The sequence below is a fragment of the Stegodyphus dumicola genome, chromosome 7 (genome assembly GCF_044657685.1).
Source record: "Stegodyphus dumicola isolate Sdum_Otavi_A_Nest chromosome 7, ASM4465768v1".
In the NCBI taxonomy this organism is placed as follows: Eukaryota; Metazoa; Arthropoda; class Arachnida; order Araneae; family Eresidae; genus Stegodyphus; species Stegodyphus dumicola.
Window position 1 is genome coordinate 184507434 of NC_140774.1, and position 26601 is coordinate 184534034.

At 35.8% G+C, this 26601-nt stretch overlaps 1 protein-coding gene across 1 annotated transcript in view; it reads left to right on the plus strand.

Moving 5' to 3' along the window:
- Positions 1-26601, plus strand: part of LOC118196431 (suppressor of lurcher protein 1-like) — a 293365-nt gene that overhangs the window by 83241 nt on the left and 183523 nt on the right. Inside the window, exon 3 of the mRNA XM_085821452.1 lies at positions 4685-4875. Within this exon, the coding sequence (XP_085677578.1) occupies positions 4685-4875 (191 nt within the window). The remainder of the gene's footprint in view (positions 1-4684; positions 4876-26601) is intronic.

The following is a 26601-nucleotide window of genomic DNA, read 5'->3' on the forward strand; positions in this document are numbered from 1 at the left end:
TATCAAGGAAGAAATGTTCCTCCTCCTTTCTGTATGCGTTCATAGTGTAGCAGTTAGCACACTCGGCGCGTATTTAAGAGGTCCAAGCTCGAGTCCCGGCCAGGCCACTGATCATTTTTGACGTCTTCCACTTCAAAAACATCCTAATAACTCTATAGAGTCAATAAGAGATTTCATACCGTTAGAATCTATTTCTCCAGCACGTCTTGTAATAATAGATTTTTTCCCTTCTTTCCTCTTTATCTTGTTAAGTTTGAAGAAAAATTAAAAATTTTCTTTTATTTTAGCGAAACATGACATTTCTATTTTTTAGTTTGCCTTTTTAAAACCTAATACAGTTCAACTGTTCACGTGTAAAAGTTAAAAAAAAAAAAAAAAAAAAAAAAAAAAAAGAATTAATTTGCGTTTGCTGCTGTATTTCTCTCTCATTGTTTAAATATTAATGCATTTATCTTGTCTCTGACTATATTTGCGATGAAATGATTTCATAATTGATACCTTATTTTTAATTACAAGTGGATCGGAACCGGAATGACTGAAACTTTTCATTTTATATGCTAATCTCATTAATACTGATTTGAGCTTAGTAAATTTATGTATTGTTTCTATGCATTTACTAATAAAATATGTTTCTGGCATATCATTTAATAATGCATGTCATAAACCTTATCAGCATTTCCGATACAAACAAGCGAATATATAAATGTCTACATACGTGCATAATTTTTACTTTATGCACGAATATTCTAAGAATTCTAAAAATATTATTTGCACTTCACCTCTCCGACCATTATATATTTAACTGCGGTCTCACAGAAGAACATCACGTGAATGCCCAAGCACAAACCTCCTGCCTTCTAAAAGGTTTTTAATTAAAACAAAACGACCGAGAGAAAACATAGGTAATAAAAGAACTGCAAAATATTAATAGAGATCTTTGCCACACAGAATAACTATGCTAAGAAGAAGATACGCATCGAAGAAATGCAAGCGAATGGTTGTACCACAGCGTAATCCGAAACTGACAGTTCTGACTGAGTGATGTGAATAGCATGTTGCCAAAGTGAACCGCAAAGATTCTCGTGTTGCTGCCCAGCCGGTATTGTGTTTGATGACACCGACTACCGTAACGATGAGCCGGGAATCGAATTCCGGAAAGGGCATGTATGTTTGTAAGCGTACAGTGTCTGTATCGCATGGGGGCACTCAAAATAAACAGCGATTCGAAAGTCCTCTCGAGAGGTTGGTGGTAGGGGAAGAACGGGAAAGAGACCCTCGGATCACCCCCTCGGGGTATTCTCCCTTAAAATTTGGGGAGAGGGAAGGAGACTAACAATTAGCTAGGTTCAGCAATACCTCAAATCACCTATGGGTCTACGGAGGTGTTGATCAAGCTTCTACCTATACCTGCACTTCATCTCTAATATGCTCAGGTATTTTACTCACACTTTATTTCACATGATTTTGGCCATGTACATTTGCTGTGTTGACACATGTGCATCAGGTTCGTTTTAGATTCTTGGGTAATATTTAGTGCACATCATAAAGCACGCATTATTAAGAAAAATCAATCAATGGACTATATTTTTCTGTTTTTTTCGCAGCATGAAAAATTTAATATTCTATTTATATGCGGTATAATATGATTTACATGGCATTACATTAAATACACTTGTAGAAATAATGAACTAAAACTAAGCCTTTTCTACTCCAAAAATATAAGCCTTATATAAATAAGCGGGAAAAATTGAAAATACTTTGCCTAGAAACCCCGAAAAAAAGAGAGAGACAGACAGATAGCTGTAACGAAGTACACACCTGTAGAAAATGGAGAGAAATTATAGATATATGTATGCAGAGTTGTTACCTTAATGTAACATATCTTGAAGTTAACAAATGCTAGCATTTTGTGAAGCTTTGCGTTGGTCAGATTAATGCTACACTGTAAGCAAATGGTTTATATACCTTTGCAAACGAAATCGGTATGCTAAGTTTAACCTTTTTTAAATTTCTTTCAAATTCATTTCCTTATATCGGGTGGAAAAGATCTAAATTTTTCCACGGTTTGCTGCGGAACTCTTTTTGTTAGGCAATTAAAATCATAAATTAAAATTAAATTTTTGCCAAAGCGCAGTTGTGTTAAAGGAAAAAATCTGATGTGTGCAGCACATGACTTCCTTGTGCGGATTCTAGAATAGAATAAATGCACTCTTTAAAATTCACTATATTTGTTTACCATATTTGTTATTCTGGCACTAGGTTCACTTACCATTACTTCCTTGTACGAAGTAAAAAGGAAGTATTAAGCTTCAGGCATCATATTTTAACGCAAATATCCACTTTGACCGCTTTCGAATGCAATTTAACGACGTTTTTGCTTGATTCTGTGCGTAAGGACAGAATAAAAGACTTTTTTCCTCCAAAAAAAACTAAAAAACTGCTTTAAAATGAATTCTGAAGAGAAATGTTCGTGGCGTCTGACGAACGTATGTACGTACGTGCGTACGAACGTACGTATCTCCATAACTCAAAAACGAGTAGCCTCAGAACGTTGTAATTTTGTATATAGGACTAATATAACATGTAGATGTGCACCTCGTATTTTGGCTTCAATGGGCCGCGCCAAACGTATATAAATATATTTATAAATATATCCACTCTGTTACCCGGCTCAGTGATCTCAGTTTTTTACTCCTATATGTTTGTAAATTCTACATTTTTTTCTTTAAAAATGATTGAATTATGTTGTTTTTATCTTCCAGTTAAGGGTTTTATGCCTTTAGTAAATCTGTATGCAATATCTTTAGAATTATCAACAATTTAAAAGTTGTTTAAGTGCCGCTAAGCCTATTTTGATGGCGGCCATTGCTTGTTTACATTTGAAACAGCACAGTAGTGAATTTGTTGCCAATCTAGAGAAAAGTAGCTTCGCAACAACAAAGATAAACGCCTTCATTTATTATTGCGATTTAAATCATGCTTAATCCTTTCTGGAATTTTTTCGAGGAAATAAGTGTTTAAGGTTTACTTAATTTTTAATCATTTAATTTTTAATAATTAGTAATTTAATTTTTAATAATTAGTAATTTTTAGTAGAGATATTTTGAGTTTTTATGTGTTTTTGCCTTGTCGCGAAGTGAGAACTGAATTAATTGAATGACAAATACTCAATCGTCTGTGAAAAACTGTTTCTTTTTTGTTTTGTTTGCTTAATTTCTTTTATACATCGTTCTAACTTTATTATAGTACTTGAATAGAACATGTGGTAACGATTAGATAATTCTTTAAATGATACAACTTTTGTGCATTCTGAGTTATAATATGAACGAAATATAATACTGTTAAGTGAACCTAGCCCTAGAGTGTCGCTATGGTAAACAAATAGAGTGAATTTTAAAGAATGCACTTATACTATTGTGGTTTATGCGCTGTCGTCGAAGTAGATATAATTAAATCCAATAAGTTTAAACAAAATGCAAGAAAAAATGCGTATAATTTAATATTCCGTACAAGGAAGTCATGTGGTGTACACATCAGATTTTTTTAACTCAGAATGCACCAAATTTATATCATCTTAAGAATTATCTAATCGTTGCCACATGTTCTATTCAAATACTTTAATAAATCCAAAAAGATGTATAAAAGAAATTAAGCAAAGAACAACAACAACAACAACAACAAAAAAAAAAAAAAAAAAAAAAAAAAAAAAAAAACAGTTTTTCACAGACGATTCAGTATTTCTCATTCAATTAATTGAGATCTCACTTCGCGACAAGGCAAAAATACATAAAAACTCAAAATGTTTGTATTGAAAATTATGAAGTAAATCTTAAAAACTTATTTCCTCGAATAAATTCCAGAATGGATTAAGCATGTTTTAATTCACAATAATAAAAGAAGGCGTATCTTTGTTATTGAGAAGCTTACTTTCTCTAGATTGGCAACAAATCTACTATTCTGCTGTTTCAAATGTAAACAAGCAATGGCTGCAATGGCAAAATTATTAGGTTCAGCGGCACTTAAACAACTTTAAAATTGTTGATAATGCTAGACATATTGCATACAGACTTACTAAAGGTATAAAAACCTTAGCCGTAACATAAGAACAGCATAATTCAATCATTTTTAAAGCAAAAAATGCACACTTAACAAAAATATAAGAATAAAGAAACTGAGATCACTGGGCCGAGTACAGAGGGGATATATATATACATATATTTATATACGTTTGGTGCGGCTGATTGCAAACAAAGGTGCACATCTACATGGTATAGCAGTTCTATATACAAAATTTCAACGTTCTGAGGTTACTCGTTTTTGAGTTTTGCGAGATACATACGTACGTACGTACGCACAGACGCCACGATAAATTCTCTTCAGAATTCATTTTAAATTAGTTTTACCATTTGTTTGGGGGGGAAAGAGTCCTTTATTCTGTTCTTACGAACAGATGTCAAGTAAAAAAGTTACATTGCATTCGATAGCGATGAAAATGGATATTTGCTTTGAAATATGATGCCTGAAACTTTTCACGATTACAATACTTCCTTTTTACTTTGTGCAAGGAAGTAAAAATTACTACTAAAATCCGTAGTTATTATGAAACTGGTTACTTTGAATTATTTGTAGTTATAAGTCAGTCTTGATGAATTTGAACTGAATTACATTTTTTTTTCTTTTTTAGCTGTGACAGTTTAGATGCGGTGATGGTATTCATAACTATTAACGGCCAGAAGGAGAGAGTCGATAATTTTTGTGGCAACAAGCTCCCTGCGCAACTGATGTCCAACGGACCTTCGATGTTGGTTGAGTTCCGATCTCTCCATTCCTCTCCAGAGGTCAAAGGATTCAGAGCCATCTACAAGTTCGTAACAGGTATGCTATTCTTATCTTCCTCACAATCAGAATATGATGGATCAATTTGTTATGATTCCAGCATCACCAAACCTCTTTTAAATCTTCTTTAAGAACACTATAAGTAATTTGTTACCTAAATTAAAATATTCAATGTAAATTGATGTCCAGAATGGGGCAAACATAAACACCGAATGGGCCAGTAAGTATATGCAATTAGCTCCCAATTAATTGAGGGCCGGTAAACTGGCCTGTTGTTTCATCGTGCCCTATTTAAAAACAATAAGTTTGTTTATTAAATAAAATAACACGCCGAAGAATAAGTACTGAATATACTTGAGCGATAAAAATCAGCGTAAATGCATACAACGTAAGTGCATACATATTAAGTTCATACATTTTGTGAGATTTGTTACAAAGGCTTGAATAGTTTATTTTTCAGCTACAGAAGTGAAAATGGCAAAAGAGAAGAGGGTGCTCACGCGATAACAATAAAGCAAAAAGTTTGAGAAAGCTCCTCTTAAGGAAAGAAATGAAGCAGGTAGTGTCATCCACTGACAAAATCAATGGTTTTTTATGAATGTTAAATTGCCGTTGCCACCGAAGATGGCATAGTGGTTAGGAGAGCCGACTACAATACCAAAGGGCCTGGGTTCAAATCCCGGAGAAGGCATGGCTGTAACTGTCTGTCCCTTCATAGGACTTAATGTTGGCCGCCTGTTAGGTGCCTCCACAATAAAATGGCCACCACTTCTGACCTTAGGGGCAGCTAGTGCCGTTATAGGCCAGTGCCCACCATTGGAAAAAAACATTCGATACGTGTTCAGATCCCTGGGAGTATCTTGGTTGTGTCGGCGTTTACAGTGTTAGCCAGTATTCTTTAAAATGTGTTCTCCACAAAGGTTCGATTCCGTCGGATCGATAGCCTTTGTGATAATCTAATACACCATAATAACCACTATAATGGTAGAAAGGACTATCAGTACCATATGATTTAGGATACTGATTAAGATTCATTTCCCAAAAATATGTAATCTATACATCGGTTGCTATCGCCACCTATCTAAAGGCTTCGACAGGTAAGTTTAACCCCAAAGATAAAAATTTTAGAAAATTTCCTATAGTCAAGACTTGGCCTTATAGGTGACCATTGTCGAAAAAAGACAAAATATTGCTCGGCATTCGAAAATCGAATGTTGAATGCCCATCCAGACGTATAGAGGTTAAGGAAGCCGACTGCAGTATCAAAAAGCCCAGATTCGAATACCGGAGACGGCATGGGTGTCACTGCCCGTGCCTTCACAGGGAACAGGGCCCCACTGATACAGGCTTCCAACCTAAGGTAATAATGAAATTTCCAAACGAAATTAGTGGCCGATCAGAGGAAAATATTTACTCCACTAGCAGCCGCCACAGCAACCACGCGCCCGGCAGATCGAAGGAATTTCTTGAAAACATAGACAAAAGTTACAGAAATATTGCAAGGTTTGACAAGCATGATCATCTCTGCACATAGTACCACGTATACATTCCTATTTAAAATACATTCGCGCGACAAAAATTGCTACATTGCAATTGATGAGATTTAACGCTGATTAATATACTTAATTAGTTATTAAAATTTCTAAATTCATATAAACTGACAATGCAAAATTTAGAAAAACTGCCTTCATAAACATGAAATAAAACATACTTAAGAAGAGTTGGAACCCCAAAAGCTTCAAAAAATTGTGATTTCGGATTTTTGCATTTTCAAATTCTCTACACTTTTATCTTTCTAAAAATACCATTTTTTAATCTCTATGAAAATTAGAACTGTAAAAAAATCTAGTTTTAATTTGTCATCTACTGCTTTGATCAATGAGGATTTTTACATGAAAACGTGATTTTCTCCAGACGTGATTTTTTTATACTCGATGTACCTTTTCTCAGGAACTACTGCTCAGAAGTATCTAAACTTTTTATGGCTTATTTATTAGGTTCCCTAATATTTACTGAAATGAGCTTTTTGTAATAAACTTAGAAATAAAACAAATTCTGAAATGTTTCAGATTTTAAATTACGTCCAAAGGGGCGTTTTTTAACATTTTTTGTGTTACCTTTCTTTATTAAATATCATGTTCCTCGCACTTAAACCATAAGATCCAGTGCAACAGCAATATCGCAAAATAGTTTTAAAACGAGCATATCTTTAGAATTTCCGATACAGAGACTCACGCGCTGGAGATAAAAATGTTTTTTCTGCACAACGTTGCCATTGCTCGCTTTGAAATCCTTGAGTTTGTTAATCAAAAATTCGACAAAGTTTTAAAAAATAGGAAATCGATCATGAAACAAATTTCAAATTTCAAATTTGGTCTTCCACATGCTCATATTCGTTGGAGGATTACGTTATTCAAAATTCGATGACTCTATGTACCGTTGTTTTATCACAATACGAGAAATATACATACATTTATGCAGATTTTTAGTCCAAAGGGATTTGAATCCCGAAGAACTATTAGTTTCGTTTTGGCATTTTGCGTCGGACTCATAAATGTCGGTTAACTTTTCAAACTGTTGCCACAAAATGTTAGAGTCCTGCATTATATTTGAAGAAATTAAATAATGAAAAATCTGCATAAATGTATGTATATTTCTCGTATTGTGATAAAACAACGGAACATAGAGTCATCGAATTTTGAATAACGTAATCCTCCAACGATTATGAGCATGTGGAAGACCAAATTTGAAATTTGAAATTTGTTTTATGATCGATTTCCTATTTTTTAAAAATTTGACGAATTTTTGATTAACAAACTCAAGGATTTCAAAGCGAGCAATGGCAACGTTGTGCAGAAAAAACATTTTTATCTCCAGCGCGTGAGTCTCTGTATCGGAAATTCTGAAGATATGCTCGTTTTAAAACTATTTTGCGATATTGCTGTTGCACTGGATCTTATGGTTTAAGTGCGAGGAACATGATATTTAATAAAGAAAGGTAACACAAAAAATGTTAAAAAACGCCCCTTTGGACGTAATTTAAAATCTGAAACATTTCAGATTTTGGTTTTTTTTTTTTTTTTTGCATTATTTAATTTCTTCAAATATAATGCAGGACTCTAACATTTTGTGGCAACAGTTTGAAAAGTGAACCGACGTTTATGAGTCCGACGCAAAATGCCATAACGAAACCAATAGTCCTTCGGGATTCAAATCCCTTTGGACTAAAAAAAATTTAAAAATTTTTTTTGTGTGAGAAAAGTGCTAAATTTTACTATGCCTAACATAATATCTTGTAATTTACTCTAAAATTCAGAATGTTTCAAAAGCTCATTTCAGTATAATCACATAGATATACTTTAATTACAGAAAAAATTTCAAGCTTGTATCTACAGCAGATTTTGAACGTGTATACGAGCCAGTTTCCCATAGAAAGTCCTCCACGAAGGTATCCCTCCCCTTAGGCAGATAGCCCTAGTGTGCTTTGCCGTAATTAAATACACACACACACACACACACACTACAGCAGATTTTGAGAAAAGGTACACTGAAAACGGCCAATTTAACATTGTCGGTGCAGGGGTTTCTGATACCCCTTAATAAATGTCCTTTGTTAACAGAGAGAAATGTCTTTAACGTGTTCATAACTCTTGGACGTGTTCGGTGAGATTGTCCAAATACTGAATAAAGTATTCACAGGTAAGATAGTAGAGATAATCAAAGAAATCACTGTTCGTATTGGAATTAAGCCATTCAATAATCTCTAGAATAAATCACTCTTTGCAGTAGTATTCATTGTTCAAGAATGTCAGTAGTCTTGATAGTTTCCAATATTGAGAAATTAGGACTATTTTCAAGCAAAATAACAATCAAATGAAAGTCAATGAAATCATTATTCATTCTAAAATTGAATTGTTCTACTTCCACTGATAGAGGTTTTGGCTTGCACAGAGATGAATAGCACAAATTATACAGTGGTTCACAGCTTAAACACTGGTAATATCCATTCAATTACATTATTCGCCGTTGCCCGTAAGCTCATACTTCTTGCATCATCTCTGATAGCACTGATCACATAACATAATGCATCGGAGACACAGACACATTACAATAACACAATTAAAAGAAAGTCAATGCTTCTGTGAAACTCACATGAAGAAAACCTTAAAGTTACGATATCAATTTCAATGGCGCTAGAATGTCATCTCAACGAAGTAGATATTCGCAAAAAAAAAAAAAAAAGCGACAATTCTGTATCTCTCGTTCTTCTGAGCTGATTGACGAAATTTAAATTGTGTTTTTCATGTCTCAAAAATACGACTTAGGATACGTATTAGATTTATGTATAGCGTTGTTCTAATATAGGTATTTCGACATTTTAGCTCCACAATGTTAATTCAGTTTGGTATATATTTATTAAACTCTGTTTTTTTATTAAATTTATTTGATTCTTCCTTTCACATTTGGAAATTCAGGTTCATTCCAAATAAAATTCACCCATTTTGTATGATTTATTTTTTTAATTTGTATTTTTAAATAATTTTTGTAACTTTTTCAAGAACAATTTTGAATTAAAATCTATAAATATTTTACCATCATCTTAAAGTAGATGTATTTCTAAGCATACCTGCAAAAAATTACAGTTTTTTATTCAAAATGTCCGTAGATATACGTCAATTTATATATTGGCGCGATTTGAAATTTGGCATATTTGGTGAAAGCGATAAAACATCAAATGTGGTTTACACACTTTCCTAAAACTATTTGAAAGAAGGAACGCTGTGCTCTATTTTCCGCTCATGCACACTGTAAAAAGGTAGGAACGACGTTCCTTTTTCTCAGCTCCGGCATAATGGAAGCGAAAGAAAAATCGGTTGCCATATATTAAGAAGTTCGTCAAGTGAATTATTAGTGGCGCAAATGGATAAAATTGTGCCAAGATAAATATTTGAATTTCTCCGTAAATGTCGAGCCAAATTTTACAAAATTTGATATCTAGGCATAATTTGAGTCGTAGAATCGAAATATGGAAAAAAAATTCTTTTGTTATTTCAGAAAAAGTCCGATTTTGTTTTAAAATACTTATGTCAGATCAATGCTATATATAAATCTAATATATATCCTATGTCGCGCTTTCGAGACATGAAAAACGGAATTTGAATTTTGTCAATCGGCCCAGTAGAACGGGAGATATAGAACTGTCCCATTCCCCCCCCCAGTGTATACTCATTCTGTCAATCTTGCCATTCACCAACCATTCAGACTGTGTATTTCAACAACTTGCACGAAAACATGGACTAAGAATATTGTATTTGTTGAAAATATGAAATCAGAATAATTGGCATGCCAACTCAGTTCTTTAATATATGAACAATATCTCACACTCTCCCATATGGGAACCATAGTTCTGTTGGAAGTCATATGAATCGATGCACAGCGTAGTCCTGAATAGTATCGGTTAGTGACACTGACACAATTAGTCTAATATTAAACAGTGTACAAACAGTCAATACTCAACGAGGTCCTCATTATTAAACTACAACTGTCACATTAGCAATTAATCATAGTGAACCACAAACAAAAATTTAATTAAGTTATGGTAAGTAACAACAGCAATTTAGTTATTTTACTAAGAAGCAGTCAAATTAGTTCAATCAAAATTTACACCTAAACGACAGAAAAAAATTCAAGAAAAGTGTTATTAATATTCATTATTCAAAAATTGTATTATTTTAAAGCAAAATTACTAATCTGGTCAAAATACACAGCCCGTAGAATCAGTTATTCAGCAGTACCCAATACTCCTACGTAAAAGGAACTAGTATTAGCTCTCTCGTCTATAAACACTTAAAATAAGCATTATACATGTCAGAGAGCATGTATTGCATTACTTTCTATCACGTAGATGTTATTTAAATAACAAAACATAACTCACATTTACAATGAAAGTTAATAGTTCATATGCCTAAAAGTAATTAGTAATCCAATACAAAATCCAATGTATACACAATTCAGGAACTTCATTTCAACTGACAATGAAAATTTTTAAAAAAATCTGAAAAGTTTCAGATTTTAAATTACGTTCAAAGGAGTGATTTTTTTAACATTTTACTGTTACATTTATTTATTAAATATCACATTCTTTGCACTTAAACTATAAAATTCAGTTCAAGAGCAATATCGCAAAATAGTTTTAACTTAAGCATATCCTTTAGAATTTCCGATATGCAGTCTCACGCGCTGGAGATAAAAATGTTGTTTTCTGTACAACGTTGCCATTGCTCGCTTTAAAATCCTTAGGTTTGTTAACCAAAAATTCGTTAAAGTTTTACAAAATAGGAAATCGATGATAAAACAAATTCTAAATTTCAAATTTTGGCTTTCACATGCCCATATTCGCAGTAGGATTACGTCATTCAAAAATTCGATTGATCTATGTGCCGTTGTTTTATCACAATGCGAGAAATATACATACATTTATGCAGATTTTTCATTATTTAATTTCTTCAAATATAATGCAGGACTCTAACATTTGGTGGCAACAGTTTGAAAAGTGAAACGGACATTTATAATGAATCGACGCAAAATCGCAAATCGCATAATCCTTCAGGGACAAAGCCCCTTTGGACTAAACATTTAAGCTGATTCAGCAATTTTCGCAGTTCCTCTCTATAGACCGGGCATTTTCTTGGACCACTGCTATGATCCAATTTAAACTCAGTGCCTCTATCCGAGTTATATTGTAAACAATTTATAGAAGAGGGACCCTCACTGCAGTTTTGTCCTGGAGTTTTATAATTCTGTGCACATTGTACGCAAAACGATTCTGCCTGACAATCGCGTATATGGTGGCCAAAGGGCCGACAACCGTAGCATTGTATATGAGTAACATATTTACGAAACGAACAGGCCGGAAAGCCAACAAAAATTTTACCTGAATTGTAATATTCGTCCAGAAAAAGCCTATTAGTCTTCACAATCCAATTCTCAGTGTCGCCATATTTTCCTTTAAATTGAAATATGAATTGCATCTGAAGAGGAAGCATTCCTTGTGATCTTGCAACCAAGGCTTGTTTTACAACTTCTTCAGTCGTTCCCATAGGAGCACCAATAACAGTAATTTTATCCATTCGTCTTCTTGGAGCACGCACTTTCAGTTTACTCTCAGACTCTTTAGCTATGGTACCCTGTAACTGTGTCACTTGTTCCGGACTTGAACACAGTATAAGTAATTCTTCAGTTGTAGTAGGTCAGATAGAGGTTATCCAAATTCCTAATTTTATGGGGTCAACGATCGAGGCCAATTCACCGCGAATTGTCTCAGGTGATTTTGTTCTGTCAAAAGAAGAAATAAGGAAGCAGGTTTTAATTTTTGTTTCGATTAAACTCTGTTTTTTATTAAACTTATTTGATTCTTCCTTTCGCATTTCGAAATTCAGGTTTATTCCAAATAAAATTCACCCATTTTTATGATTTATTTTTAAAATTTGTATTTAAAAATAATTTTTATAATTTTTTCAAAAACGAAATTTGAATTAAAATCTATAAATATTTTAGCATCATCTTAAAGTATACGTGTTTCTAAACATACCTGCAAACAATTCCAGTTTTTTATTCAAAATTTCCGTAGATATGCGTGAATTTATACACTGGTGTGCAAAACTTAAGGGGACTCATACACCTTAAACCCCTCATGATCTTCGAATATGTGACTGTTGCAAGAATTGGAATATTTTATTTATTTTAATAGCAATTACTTCCAACTTTTTACAGCTGACTACATAATATAGCTGCTTTGGAAATTAGTAACCAGAAAGTTTGTGTTGCCACAAATATTTTTGTAATGTAATCTTCTTTGTGACAAAATATTTCGCCTTGTTTCCACCTTGCGCGCATGATATTTTAAAAATGGTTAATGGTACATACTTGAAATTCGATGAAATTCTTTATATGGGCACTATTTTCGAAGTGAACCAACAATCTGATAAATATTTTAATATTGAAAAATTTTATGTACGAAAACATTACAAATTTTGTTAATAAAATACATTTTATAAACTCAACTCAAAATAAAATAAAAATTGAACATGAAATTTTTAGAATTTTAGGTTCACAGTAGTTTCCAAATGTTATAAAAGCTATATATTAAATATGGAATTAAATTATGAAACAGAATGTTTTAAACTGTACCCGCAAGTTGGAAACATGACGAAAAATGTTGTCACAAAGCGAATTAAATTATAAAAATATTTGTGGCAACGCAAACTTTCTGATGACTATTTCAGGAAGCAGCTATATTATGTGGTCAGCTGTAAAAAGTTGGTAGTAATTGCTTGTAAAATAAATAAGTTATCCCAATTCTTGCAATAGTCACCTATTCGAACATCTTATGCGTTTTAAGGTGTATGAGTCCCCTTAAGCAACAATGTAAAATTTAATCAGATAGCCATGAAATTGTAGAAAAGGGGCTCTTGCGTTCAGTACAATGAACACGCAATTCAGTAGAAAGGTCATGCGTATGCAAATGTCAAGAAAAAAAACGTCACAGGCTACGTGAGCGTACACAAAACGCGTACGGTCGGCGCGCTCAACTCGAGATTACCATAAAAGGAGGGATGGAGATGCAATTAAAGACATTCGCTGCAAGTACAAGGAGTTCTTTCGTGAAATATGGCTAGAAGAAATGATCTGGATGACTTCACACGTGGAAGAATGATCGAAAATTTGGAGTAAGAGCGAAGTATGACCAGTATAGCTGAAGAGTTGGAAATCAACAAAAGTGGCGTTTCGCGCGTTTAGAAAGCCTTCCATACCATAGGTACAGCTATTAGAAAGGTTGGTAGTGTCCGTCCCAGGAAAACAACTTCAGCAAATAACCGATATATAGTCCTGAAGACGAAAAGAGTCCAAAACCAGTCAGCAAGCGTCACATTTCAACAACTGTGAACAGCAACGGGCGACAATTGTCGTGGTTTACTGTGTCCAAACACCTCCACAAAGGGGGCCTATGTGCCTGCCGTCCTGAACGCTGCATCCCTTTGAACGTTGGCCGTCGGCATTTTACAGTTGTACAAAGAACGCAAAAACTGGGCATCTCATCAATGGAGTCGTATCCTCTTTACGGATGAGAATCGTTTTAGTGCCACAAGCGATTCTCAACACAAATTGATTTGGAGAGAAGTCAGAACACGGTTTAATCTGAGTAACATTACGGAAAGAGACCGTTACGGTGTCCTGAAGATCTTGTCTGGAGAGGCATTATGCTGAACGGGCGGACGGAGCTCCACGTTTTCGACAGAAGTTTTGTAACCGGAGATCGCTATCGTCACGAGGTGATCCTTCCACATGTGCGTCTGTTACGAGGTGCCATTGGAGTAGACGTTGTTTTTATGGATGATAATGCACGGTCACACCGGACTCTTGCTTTTCAGAAGATACTGAAAAGTGAAGATATCGCTCGAATGGATTGGCCAGCGTGCTCCCTTGATTGACACCCCATAGAACATGTGTGGGTTGCTTCGAGGAGACGCTTGTGACATGATTACATCCTCCGGGGAACACCCAGCAACTGAAACAGATGCTCATTCAGGAATGGGCACTCTTACCTCAAGATCTGTTGGACAATCTGGTGCTGAGTATGGAAATACCGTTCGAAACAACCATTGCAGTAAGGGTAGGGCATATCCCATACTAAGGAACACCTGCTTGTTGTTCTTCCTCTTGTACAGACAATCATGTGTAACGATACTATGAGTTCAATAAATCCTGTTCTTGTTTAATTCCATACTGTATGCATTGTATTCATTTTTAGGGCAATTATGCTTTCGTCATCGTTTAAATACAAAATGCTGTCTCTTAATTCTGAATTTCATGTCTCTCAGATGATTTCTCGTGGAGTTATGCTAAAAAGAACACCTGTTGCTTATATTTTGCACACCAGTGTATATTGGCGCGATCAGTTGGTCGACACTGTTGTGAAAGCCTCTATCTGCTGAATTTTTTCCAAGAACCTCCACCGGGGCCCTACCTTTTAAAATATCAACAGCGATTGTTATTTGTGAGATCTTACCTTTCTTACCCTTTCTGTGAGTTTGAAGATTCTTATCCAAACGTTGAATCTCAAGGAGCTGAGGTTATATAACAATTAAGTTCTGTTTGAAAGCCAAGATCCACAAGTCTATTCCGTAAACCCTGATTAACGAAGTTTTCAAAGAGAGAATCATCTGTAGATGTCATAGTAATGGTTATAAGTACGTGCCTGAACCTGTTGAGCCAGGGTCTCCATAGATTCTGCAATATGTTTATGCTCCTTCATCGACTCGAAGTAAAGAGTTGTACAATGCTGAAGTTTGTAAAAAGATTCTTAAGCCTTTTAGACTCTCTTTATTAAGTCTAAAACAGTCTTGTGAATTCAATTTATCATTACAGAATGCAAGATAGTGTATATATATCATATGTAAAATCTATATATGCCCCACAAGCGTAAAAAACTGTTAAAATTGAATTAATTGCAATGTGGAAACTAGTAAATTAATTGCAATGTGGAAGTAGTGGGCGTTCCCGCAAACAATGTCATTCGGCAGCAAAACTCGTTTTACAGGCAAAGTAGGAACCGTTAGTATTCAAGTATTGGCATTAAAAATGAAGAAAAGCTATTGTTATGGCAAAATACAACCAGCTGAAGTTAACTTTAAAAAATTAACTATTGTTGTTAGAACAAAAATACTACTATATTTCCCGTATAAGTATCTATCCTCTATATCATGACAATGATTTCAGAGTTGTTGTTAAATGCCTTCGGTATGAATTTAGAGCAAAATTTAGCATTAAGTCAAAGAGGTTATGCTAGTAAGAAACAGTGTGACCCCAAGGTATATAAATTTCTATGTGAACCAAAATATTATATGAATTTAGAGCAAAAATTTAACATTAAGTCAACGGGATTATACTAGAAAGAATCAGTGAGACCCCAAAGTATATAAATTTCTATGTGAATCAAAATATTATATGAATTTAGAGCAAAATTTAACATTAAGTCAACGGGTTTATGTTAAAAAGAACCATTGGGACCCCAAGGTATATACATTTCTATGTGAACCAAAATATTATATGTATTTAGAGCCAAATTTAATATTAAGTCAACGGGGTTATGCTAGAAAGAACCAGTGGGACCCCAAAGTATATAAATTATGTGAACCAAACTATTATGCTCAATTTAATTATAGAATTACATAATTTGCAAAAAATTCAGTTAAAACAGAAATTTTCAGGAACTTAAGAGAGAGGCAAAGGTGTCCCACCCACTAGGTGCCCCATAATAAAGTGACCACGACGTCTCTCGTTAGTAGTGGCAAAGCGGAAGTTGTCTGAGAGCCAATGAAAGTTAGTTCGGCAATGGAAGACGTTTATTGAATCTTCGCCAATGGAAGATGTTTTCTGTGCACTCTAGATTTGCTTTTCCAACTCTAGAACAAAAACTTCCTTAAGCGCAACTGAAATTTACAGACTTTAATTTAGTATTTCAAATGAGAGATTTAAAAATTTTCATGTCCACATAGTAAAAAGCATTTTTGTCGTTTTGAAAGATTATAAGAATTCTGTACTCATTCCCTTCTTTTTTTTCGATTGGTTACATAATTGCGCGTATTTTCGCGTTTTCTCCTATCAATAAAGTTCTCAGTTTCATAACAAAGGACTCCATTTCGGATATGAAGTTCTAGGATACGGTATTCTTTCCCAGTGAGGTTGGTCAAACTAAGAGCGTCTTAAAACTTCACATTGAGGAGAATACGACTTAGGAAAAAAGAGCGTCTTAAAACTTCACATTGAGGAGAATAAGACATAGGAAAAAAAGAAACACATAAATTGTCTATTGTTCAAATTTGGGGATTAAAAGAAATGCCTTTTCAATTTCAATTTTTCTGCATCCCAAATTATTCAAAAATCATTTTACTTTGGCAAATTAGATTTCCTATAGACCTTTCATAGTCATAAAAATTTGTCGCTTCTAGTTACGTAATTCTCGGTTTTATTCGTCCTACAGCTTTTAAATACATTATTTTTTCCATAGATAATTTAAATTTCTGAGAGCAGACTGCGCAGTAGCTTTGTTTCTTTCCTTAACTAGAACCTTCTTGAGTTTGGGATCTATTGTTTTCACGGTAGCATATGCATTCTCTTTGTCATTCTCACTTCTGCAGCTGAAGACGCAGGTTCTATAAAAACCTTCGAAACTAATCTCACAAAAGTAATGCAACTTAGCTGGTTTTTATTGCTTTATTATCTTCAACAAAAAATTCGTTTATGTCGAAACGATGCAAAAATTCCCATCACAAACAATCAACGTGAAACAAAACTTGTGAACAAAAAGTTCTCATATTTCATAGCTTGCAAAGTGCAAAGTTCTCATATTTCAAAGCTTTGAAAAATTCTAAATTTATAAACTCTCTATACAAAATACAAAAAGGAAAAAAAAAGGCAAACTGCAATGATAGCAGGAATGTGTCATTGTATTTGAGAACAGCTTTTATAAACAGCTGTATACAATTAAATTTTATGTAATCTGGAATAATAAATATTATAAATTAAATCTTATAATGTTTCCTAACCGAATTTTTTGTATGTGAGTTTGAACTCAAACGTACTGTTCAGGTTCTCTTGTAAATAATGTTCTCTAATGCCACTTATAATTTTTTCGTTACCTCCAGAGCATTCTCTTTATTTTGAATATTGATTTCATTTATGCAATCAAGCGAGCTTGTTCTTCAGATTAAAAGGTTTTAAAATACAGGAAGATTATTCAAAATACATTTCTGCTAAATATAACACAGGTTAATTACTATTATTGTATTTTTTTAATTGCTTTTGAGTTAACATCCATTTTAGGTTAACAGTGGATGACACTCACGTTTAATCCAAAGTTGACTGTATAAGGTATTTTCTGACGCCTTTCTGCACGCCGTTGGGGTGTAATAGTACGTATATAGTAGTAGAGTAGTACGTATTGCGCGTATTCGAGAGGTTCAGGTTCGAGTCCTGGCGAGGACATTGTAGATTTTTCACGCCTCCAGCTTCTAAAAAATCCCAATGACTTGTTCTTGATATAATTTATTTTTTGTGCGAAAATGTGCTAGTCATCTTTTGCAAATATATATTACTGACTGATAACATAATACTTTGCTATTTCCTTGTTATTAGGGCCCCTTGTTTTACAAATACGCAAAGATTATCGTCAAATCTTAATTAAGAAAATATTAAGGATTTAACTTCTTCAAGTGTAGTGGTTACCTAAAGTAACCACCTTTTCTACTGAATGTCTTACTCACTCGTGTGAGTGGTTTTCAAAACTGACCATTTCTGAGGTTTTCTTGTAACTCATTAGATTGCAATCAAGAAACATAGGCCAATAGTTGATGCAGCAATTCGTCTTAAAAAGTAAGCATCAGCCACCAACAACAACATCATGACGATGTGCACTCTGCAGCACCAAGAAAAAACATGTTCAACTTTCAATACGCCTGGTCTATTATCCATTATATCATTAGGAATTAGGTCCATCATGGAGGAAATTTCATCATTATATAATTACAGCAATTAGAATACAGTGAACGATTTCAATAATTGGTTCCAGTTATCGTTTAAAGAATTTTTTATTAATTCTTTTCCTCTTCAAAAATAGCATACTGTGCAATACAAAAGTGCAGGAATTTCTGAGTTATATTTTAAGTTATAAAAACCTATTTTTATAAACTATATCCTTAAAACACCCTAAAGAAAAAAATTGGAAATTTATGATTTGGTTATAGGGTACGAATGAGAGGAATACGATCCGATCCAGCCTGGTCTAAAATTCTTCTATGATTCTTCACCACCATCATTTGGTGACTGGATCCCCTAACTCCTAGTAGCCATTTAAAAGGGGGAGAACATAAGGTATTTCTTCCCTCCTTTCTGCATGCCTTCGTCTAAAAATGTGTAAACCACCTCTATAACAAATGCTTGTATTTTCCAAAGCTGTAAGCCTATTTGTTAAAATATTGAAATGATTTATTTTATTCTAAAAATTAAGTTCATTTTCTTTGTTATCTTACAGCATGTTGAAATCATTTCAAATAATAGTTACCTTTTGTCAAACTAGCTGAGGAAGCATGGATGTTATTCCTTTTACTTCTAAGTACATCTCGAAAAGTCGTTTGCAAAACTAGCTATCCGGAATTTAACGTTTACTTAATAAATCCAAAAACAGAGATAAAAGATAATCTTTTAGTCTGATCCTTAGAACTCTTATCTAACACGTGAAAAGGATTTCAGTCTAATCCGACCTGATGATAACACACTTATTTCCAGTTTTGCCAAAGAAATACCTAATAAAACTGTGAACAAAATTATATTGTTATTCATGAAGCGACAAAATATTTATAGTAAAAAAAAAAAACTATCGTCTGTAGATCAATAAGAACTACATTAAAAATATATATTGTTTCATTGTTAGTCAACTTTAATGGCAACAAGTATATAGGGATTTCTTTATCAATGCTGAAAGAACAATTTTTTAAAATAACTTTACAGATTAAATATAACAAGAAAAATTTAATTACAGTCCAAAATCTCAAAGAAAGATTTAAAGTTTCAAACTTTCATATTTTGTATTGCGCCCAAAAAATGTTTTTTTTTATTATTATTTACAGATATAGTATATACGTCTAAAGAGCATTCGGGGTTTGGGATAAAAATATTTAAAAACAGCATATCTTTAGAATTTCCGTACAGAATTGCTACTGCTCGCTTTAAAATCGTTAAGCTTCGTAATCAAAATTCCATTAAAGTTTAGAAGTATTAAATAGATGGTTTGGTTTATTTAATTACGGCACAGGACACTAGGGCTACCTGCCCAAGGGGAGGTATGCCTTCGTGGAGGACTTTCTAAGGGAAACTGGCTCGTATACACGTTACACATGGGGAAAACCACGAAAACGCCCATGCAGCCAGCCCATTCGCGGGATTCGAACCTCGGACCGAACTACCAGTGTTCAGCGACTTTAACGCTCGGCCGCTGCTGGGCTTATTAAATAGAAGAAAACGCAAATTCGAAATTCAAAATTCGGGCTTTAGGTGCCCATATTCTGGTGGAGGACTACGTTATTCAAACTTTTTTTTTAATCTCTAGCGTACTGTGCACAGTATGCTATTTTATTTCTCGCTGTGAAAATTATTTTTACACAGCGAGAAACATTCATACATTCATGCAGACTCTCCATTGTTTAATTTCTTTATGTATAATCTGAAAGCTGTAAGATCTGTAATGTAAGATCCGTAATGTAAGATTTCTTTATGTATAATCTGAAAGCTTACAGATCTTACATTACGCCCAAAGGGGCGTTCTTTTAACGTTTTGCGTGTTACCTTAAGTTATTAAATATTATGTTCTTCGCACTTAAACTATAAAATTCAGTTCAAGAGCAATATCGTAAAATATATTTAAACTGAGCATATCTCCCGAATTTTCGATACACAGTCTCGCGCGCTGGAGATAAGAATCTTTTTTCTGTACAACGTCGATAAAAAAGAAAATTGAAAATTCAAATTTGCGCTTCCAGATGCCCATATTCGGTGGAGGATTACGTTATTCAAAATTTGATGGCTGTAGGTACCGTTTTTTTATCACAATGCGAGAAACATATATATATTTGTGAAGATTCTTCATTATTTAATTTCTTTAAATGCAACACAGGGCGATAATATTTGGTGGCTACAACTTGAAAAGTGAAACGAACATTTAAAGTTTAACGCAAAATGCCAAAGCAAAATTAATAGCCTCCTGGGCCTTTGGGCTAATAAAAAATGTCTGGAGGCTTTCAGATTTTATATTACGCCTAAACGGGCGCTTTTTTCATTTACAGAAACATACACGTTTCGAGATCATTAGGGCAAACCTCACATTGGGATAACAATGTTAAAAAACAGCACTTTTTTAGAATTCCCGATAGTCAGTCTTGTGCGCTAGAGATTTAAGAAAAAGATGATTCTATACCAGTTATTTACCGTATGGCATTAAAACCATCTTTTATTAATTTCAATAAAATTATAAAAATAATGAACGAGATATATGATAAATTGTATGGGTTTTACTTAATCCGTTAGGTGCATTACTGAAGCAGGAAAGATGAAAAATGAGCAAATGCCTTCGCTGGGAATCGGACCGCGGAGCTCTGGATTACGCGCCCAGCGTGCAGACCACCACACTACGAAGGCAAGTCAAGATGGCGGAAGAAATACCTTATATACTCCCCCTTTTAAAGGGCAACTGGTGTTTTTAGGGCCTAATAGCCAAATCCTGGCAAGGAGAGTTATCATCTAACAAGAGAGTCATTATCCAACAACTTTTAGTTCGGGCGCCACTGTAGAGACATTAGCTTTGGAAGCAGACAAAATGAAAAATGAGCAAACGCCTTCTCCAGGAATCGGACCACGGACCTCTGGAATAGCACCTAGCCAGCAGACCACCTCACCACGAAGGCATGCCAAGAAGGTGGGAGAAATACCTAACAAATTAAGCTTGTGCATCACTGTAGTTTTACATAAGTATCATATGACAACTGTTAAATTAGAAATAAAGCACTTCAGAAAGCATGTCAGAATTTTTAAGACAGATGTGGAGTTAACAAATTAACAGGGAGACTTTGCAGACTACCGCAAATTAGAACTAAAACATTATATTGCATAGTTAATTACATTAAAACTTTATCTTACGTGTACACAACAGAATAACTGCTTCTCTTTCATGGAAAAAATCAAAATGATACTAATGTAACAAATTCATTAGAGCTAGAACTTGTTTGTATACATGTGTGCATTAAAGATAACATACTGTTACGAATTTGGTATTTAAAACGCTAATGTTAGTTCAATTAGAAATTAAATGGTTTTATTTCTCGCGCAGTGCAGCGCGTGACGAATATTAAAAGAAAGCTAAGCCGGAAAATTGAAAATACAAGAGCGCGTGCATTAAATAAATAAATATCTCTTTTTATTTCGAGAAAGTACTGGAAAATTCTAGCGCGTGATTTTAAAATCTTATAAAAGGAGGAAAACATCTCAGTTTGTAGTAGTTGCTTAGTTTGTTGTTGTTTAGAAAACTACTGTTGTTGATTGTAGCGAATTCGCGGATTAGCGTTCTTTAGCTGTTTTGAATTACGTTCTATTGGACATTTGAGTAGTTAAAAGAAAACTACTGTGAGATATTGTAATACTGCATGATAATTTGAGAAAATTTAAGCATTTTTGTTGTGATAATAATAAATTTTTGTTCATTTTTCATCGGACTTGTGCATTCATTTCATAACGAACCCGTACGCACGCAACAAATTTTTGGTGTCAGAAGTGGGATTTGAATGCCAATAACAAGAGCGATGGAAGAACAATTGAGACAGCTCATTAGTGCTTTTGCTGCATTCCAAGAAAAGATGGAAGCTGGCGAAGCATCATTTAAGGAAGAAATGAAATTGGGCCAGGAATCCGTTAAGGAAGAAATGAAATTGGGCCAGGAATCCGTTAAGGACGAAATGAAAGCCGTTCAAGCTGGTCAAGAAGAAATGAAAAGAGAAATTACTTGCATAATAGAAAATAAATATGAAGCTATGGAAGGCAGAATTGACGCAGTTGAAAATAAAGTTGGACATATTGAAGAAAGAGTTTCTTCGGTGAAAGAAGAAATAGAAGAAAGAGTTTCTTCTTTAAAAGAACAAATTGATGAGAGAGTTTCTGCAGTTGCCAAAGAAATGGATACTTTAAAGAAATTCGTAGCGTCGGCAGGGAGCAGGAGTGATGATTTTAAATTCTTACCAATGCCTGCTCGTCCACCTCTGAAGCTATCCACATATGATGGGAAGACCTCCTGGCAGGTGTATAAGACACAATTTTCTATCGTGGCGGATGCGAATGGATGGGATTCCCAAGCTAAGGCCTGTCATCTCGCCGCTTCTCTAACAGCCGACGCAGCGGATATCCTTCAGACTCTTCCCGAAAACAAAAGGTTAGATTTCGAAGCTCTGTCCGGCGCCTTGGAGTTGCGCTTTGGGGAGAAGTGTTTAAAAGACTACAGCAGGCTCCAATTAAAATCTCGTCAACAGAAGCCTACCGAAACACTTCAGGAGCTCGCCGCGGATGTTGAAAGGCTGTCCCATCTCGCCTTTTCGGAATGCCCGACAGAAACAAGGGAAATCCTGTCCTTGCAATACTTTATCGACGGCATCCGAGATACTGAAATACAGAAAGCTCTACGAATGGCGGACGTAAAAGATTTAAAAAGTGCTCTAGTGTACGCCATGAAATTTGAGGCAGCCCAGCAAGCCACTCGTCGAGACCGCCACCCAGTCAGAGCTGCTCAAGTTCAGGAGCCAGGGGATCAAGTCACCGCTCGACTTGACGATTTAACTAGACAACTGAACGCCTTGAGACGGAATATTGGTGAGAAGAAACCGACCGTTAAGTGTTGGAACTGCGGTGCTGAAGGACACATACGACGAAACTGCAAAACACCCCAGGGTACTGATGTTAAGACCGCTTCTAACAAGCAGCAGGGAAACTAATTAGTGGCCATCTCGCGGGGCGGAGGTTGCCAGATAATGAAAAGCCCCCGTTTAAAGCGCTTCAGATTTCTGCAGTGAGAGGCGGCAGTAATGGACTTTTCATAATAGGACATATTAACGGAGTTCCGTGCAATATGACTATAGATACAGGAGCCAACGTCACCATCATCCGAAAAGATTTGGCTCAACAACTAGGAAACAAACTTATCTGGACGCCGCCCTGCGTTACCCTCCAGACTGTGTCCGGTGAGAAGATCGACATCGACGGAAAAGTAAATGTTAACATCACGTTTGGAAGTGCCGCTTACCATCACACGGCATATGTAGCAGAGATCACTGATTCTTGCATACTCGGATTGGACTTTCTAAGGAAATACAATTTTTCCTTGGATTTTAAAAATAACGAATTGCATTCTACATCTGAGGACATAGTGTTATTTCTCGTTAATGATGAAGAAGTTAAATCTGTCCATAAAATCATAGCACAAGACTATATTACAATACCGGCAAGAACAGAAATTTTACTTCCTGGATCCATAGCCGAAAATAGAAATTTCCGCTACGGCATCATAGAATATCCCAATAACTGTAATATCCCAAAAGGAGTATTAGTAGCCTCAACACTCGTCGACCTATCCAGAACGGTTATCCCGGTGAGAGTCGCCAATGTAACTGAAAAGTCGAGAGTTATTAAGAAAGGTGAAGTGGTTGCAACATGTACTCCAGTAACCAGCGTTGAAAAAAAGAGTAACATCCCAGAATCCGTGTCCTCAGAGAGCATTACATCGGAGTTATTGCAGAATGCACAATTAAACGATAAAGAGAAAAATGCTGCCGATCGCGTCATTAAAGATCTTCAAGTTGTTTTCTCCCGCTCGTCTTCTGACGTGGGTCGAACTAGTTTGACACAACATAGAATAGATACTGGCGATCATCCCCCGATCAAGCAACATCCAAGACGTCTACCGTTTGCTAAACAGGAAGAGGTGCGAACACTGTTAAAAGATATGGAAGAAGGCGATGTCATCGAGCCTTCAGCGAGTCCATGGGCATCTCCCATCGTTCTCGTCAGAAAGAAAGACGGCTCAACAAGATTTTGCGTTGACTATCGCCGGTTGAATGAGGTTACGAAGAAAGACAGTTACCCTCTTCCTAGAATTGATGACATTCTAGACACTCTTTCTGGAAGCAAGTGGTTCTCTACACTTGATTTAAAGAGTGGGTATTGGCAGGTAGAAATCCATCCTGATGACCGAGAAAAGACGGCATTTACTACGGGACAAGGACTTTGGCAGTTCAAAGTGATGCCGTTTGGACTGTGTAATGCGCCGGCAACATTCGAACGTCTTATGGAGACTGTTTTGAAAGGCCTTTCTTACGAAGCCTGTCTGATATACCTGGACGATATCATCATCGTCGGAAAGAGTTTTGAAGAGCATCTAGAAAATCTTAGAAAGGTGCTTCAGAAACTGAAAGAGGCCAATCTGAAGCTGACTCCCGCTAAATGCAAATTGTTTCGAAAGGAAGTGACTTACCTGGGACATGTCATCTCTGCAGAAGGTGTGCGCACGGATCCTGAAAAGGTATCAGCGGTTAAATCCTGGACGCGTCCCGAAAATGTCCATCAGCTGAGAAGCTTCCTAGGGCTTTGCACCTACTATAGGAGATTCGTGAAGAACTTTTCTTCCATCGCAAGACCACTTCACAAGCAGACAGAGAGCAAGCAAAGATTCTTGTGGACAAAGGAATGCGAGGATGCATTTAACAACTTAAAGGAAGCTTTAACATCTGCTCCAATCCTGACGTATCCTCAGCTCGACAGACCATATATTCTCGACACCGACGCGAGCAATGAAAGTGTCGGTGCTGTTTTGTCCCAAGAAATAGACGGCCAAGAACGTGTAGTAGCTTACTGGAGCAAGTGCCTGTCTAAACCGGAGAGGAATTACTGTGTCACAAGGAAAGAGTTGCTCGCCATAGTCAAAGCTGTAGAACATTTCCATCATTATCTATACGGGAGAAAATTCCTCCTCCGCACGGACCATGCCTCATTGGCGTGGCTTTTAAATTTCAAAAATCCTGAGGGTCAAATAGCCAGGTGGATACAGAGACTCCAAGAATATGACATCACTATCCGTCATCGTAAGGGATCATCACACGGAAACGCCGACGCCCTGTCTAGAAGACCTTGCCAAGAAAACTGCCGATATTGTTCCAGGGTGGAAGCGAAATACGAGCTGCTGACTCCGGTCGCAAGACAAATTACAACATCAACATCGGCTGCTCGAGACCCGTGGAGTGATGATGAAGTCAGGAAAGACCAGCTGGAAGACCGCGACATTAAACCCATACTTGATTTAATAGAGTCATCAAACAGAAAACCTACATGGCAGGACATTTCTATCTGTAGTCCTACAACAAAACAATACTGGGCACTCTGGGATTCACTTCACATTCGAAACGGCGTCTTATACCGGAAATTCGAGTCGGATGATGGGAAGACGTTCCGATGGCAACTGATACTTCCAAGATCCCGGATTCCTGATGTCCTCAAAGAACTACATAACAGCCCTACAGGAGGTCACTTTGAAATTATGAAGACCTTACAGAGAGTTCGTGAGCGCTTTTACTGGAATAATGCAAAGAATGACGTGCAAAAGTGGTGCCGATCTTGCGATGCCTGTGCAGGTCGGAAAGGACCGAGGAAACGCAGCCGAGGCAGACTGCAACGTTACAACGTAGGTGCGCCTTTTGAACGTATCGCCTTTGACATCCTGGGACCTCTCCCACGAACTGCTGATGGCAACAAATACATACTCGTTGTCATTGATTACTTCACCAAGTGGCCTCAAGCTTATCCTATTCCTGATCAAGAGGCAGTCACAGTAGCTGAGGTAATGATACAGCACTGGATTTCCAGGTTCGGAGTGCCTCTTCAGTTACATTCCGATCAGGGAAGGAATTTTGCCTCGGAAGTAATCAAAGAACTATGCAAACTACTTGGCATTGACAAAACTCAAACGACGCCATTGCATCTCCAGTCGGACGGCATGGTAGAGAGGTTCAATCGAACCATCCTTAATAACCTCTCATTAGTGGTTTCCAGAAACCAACAGGACTGGGACAAGAAATTACCACTCTTTTTACTGGCTTACCGCAGTGCTGTCCACGAGACTAC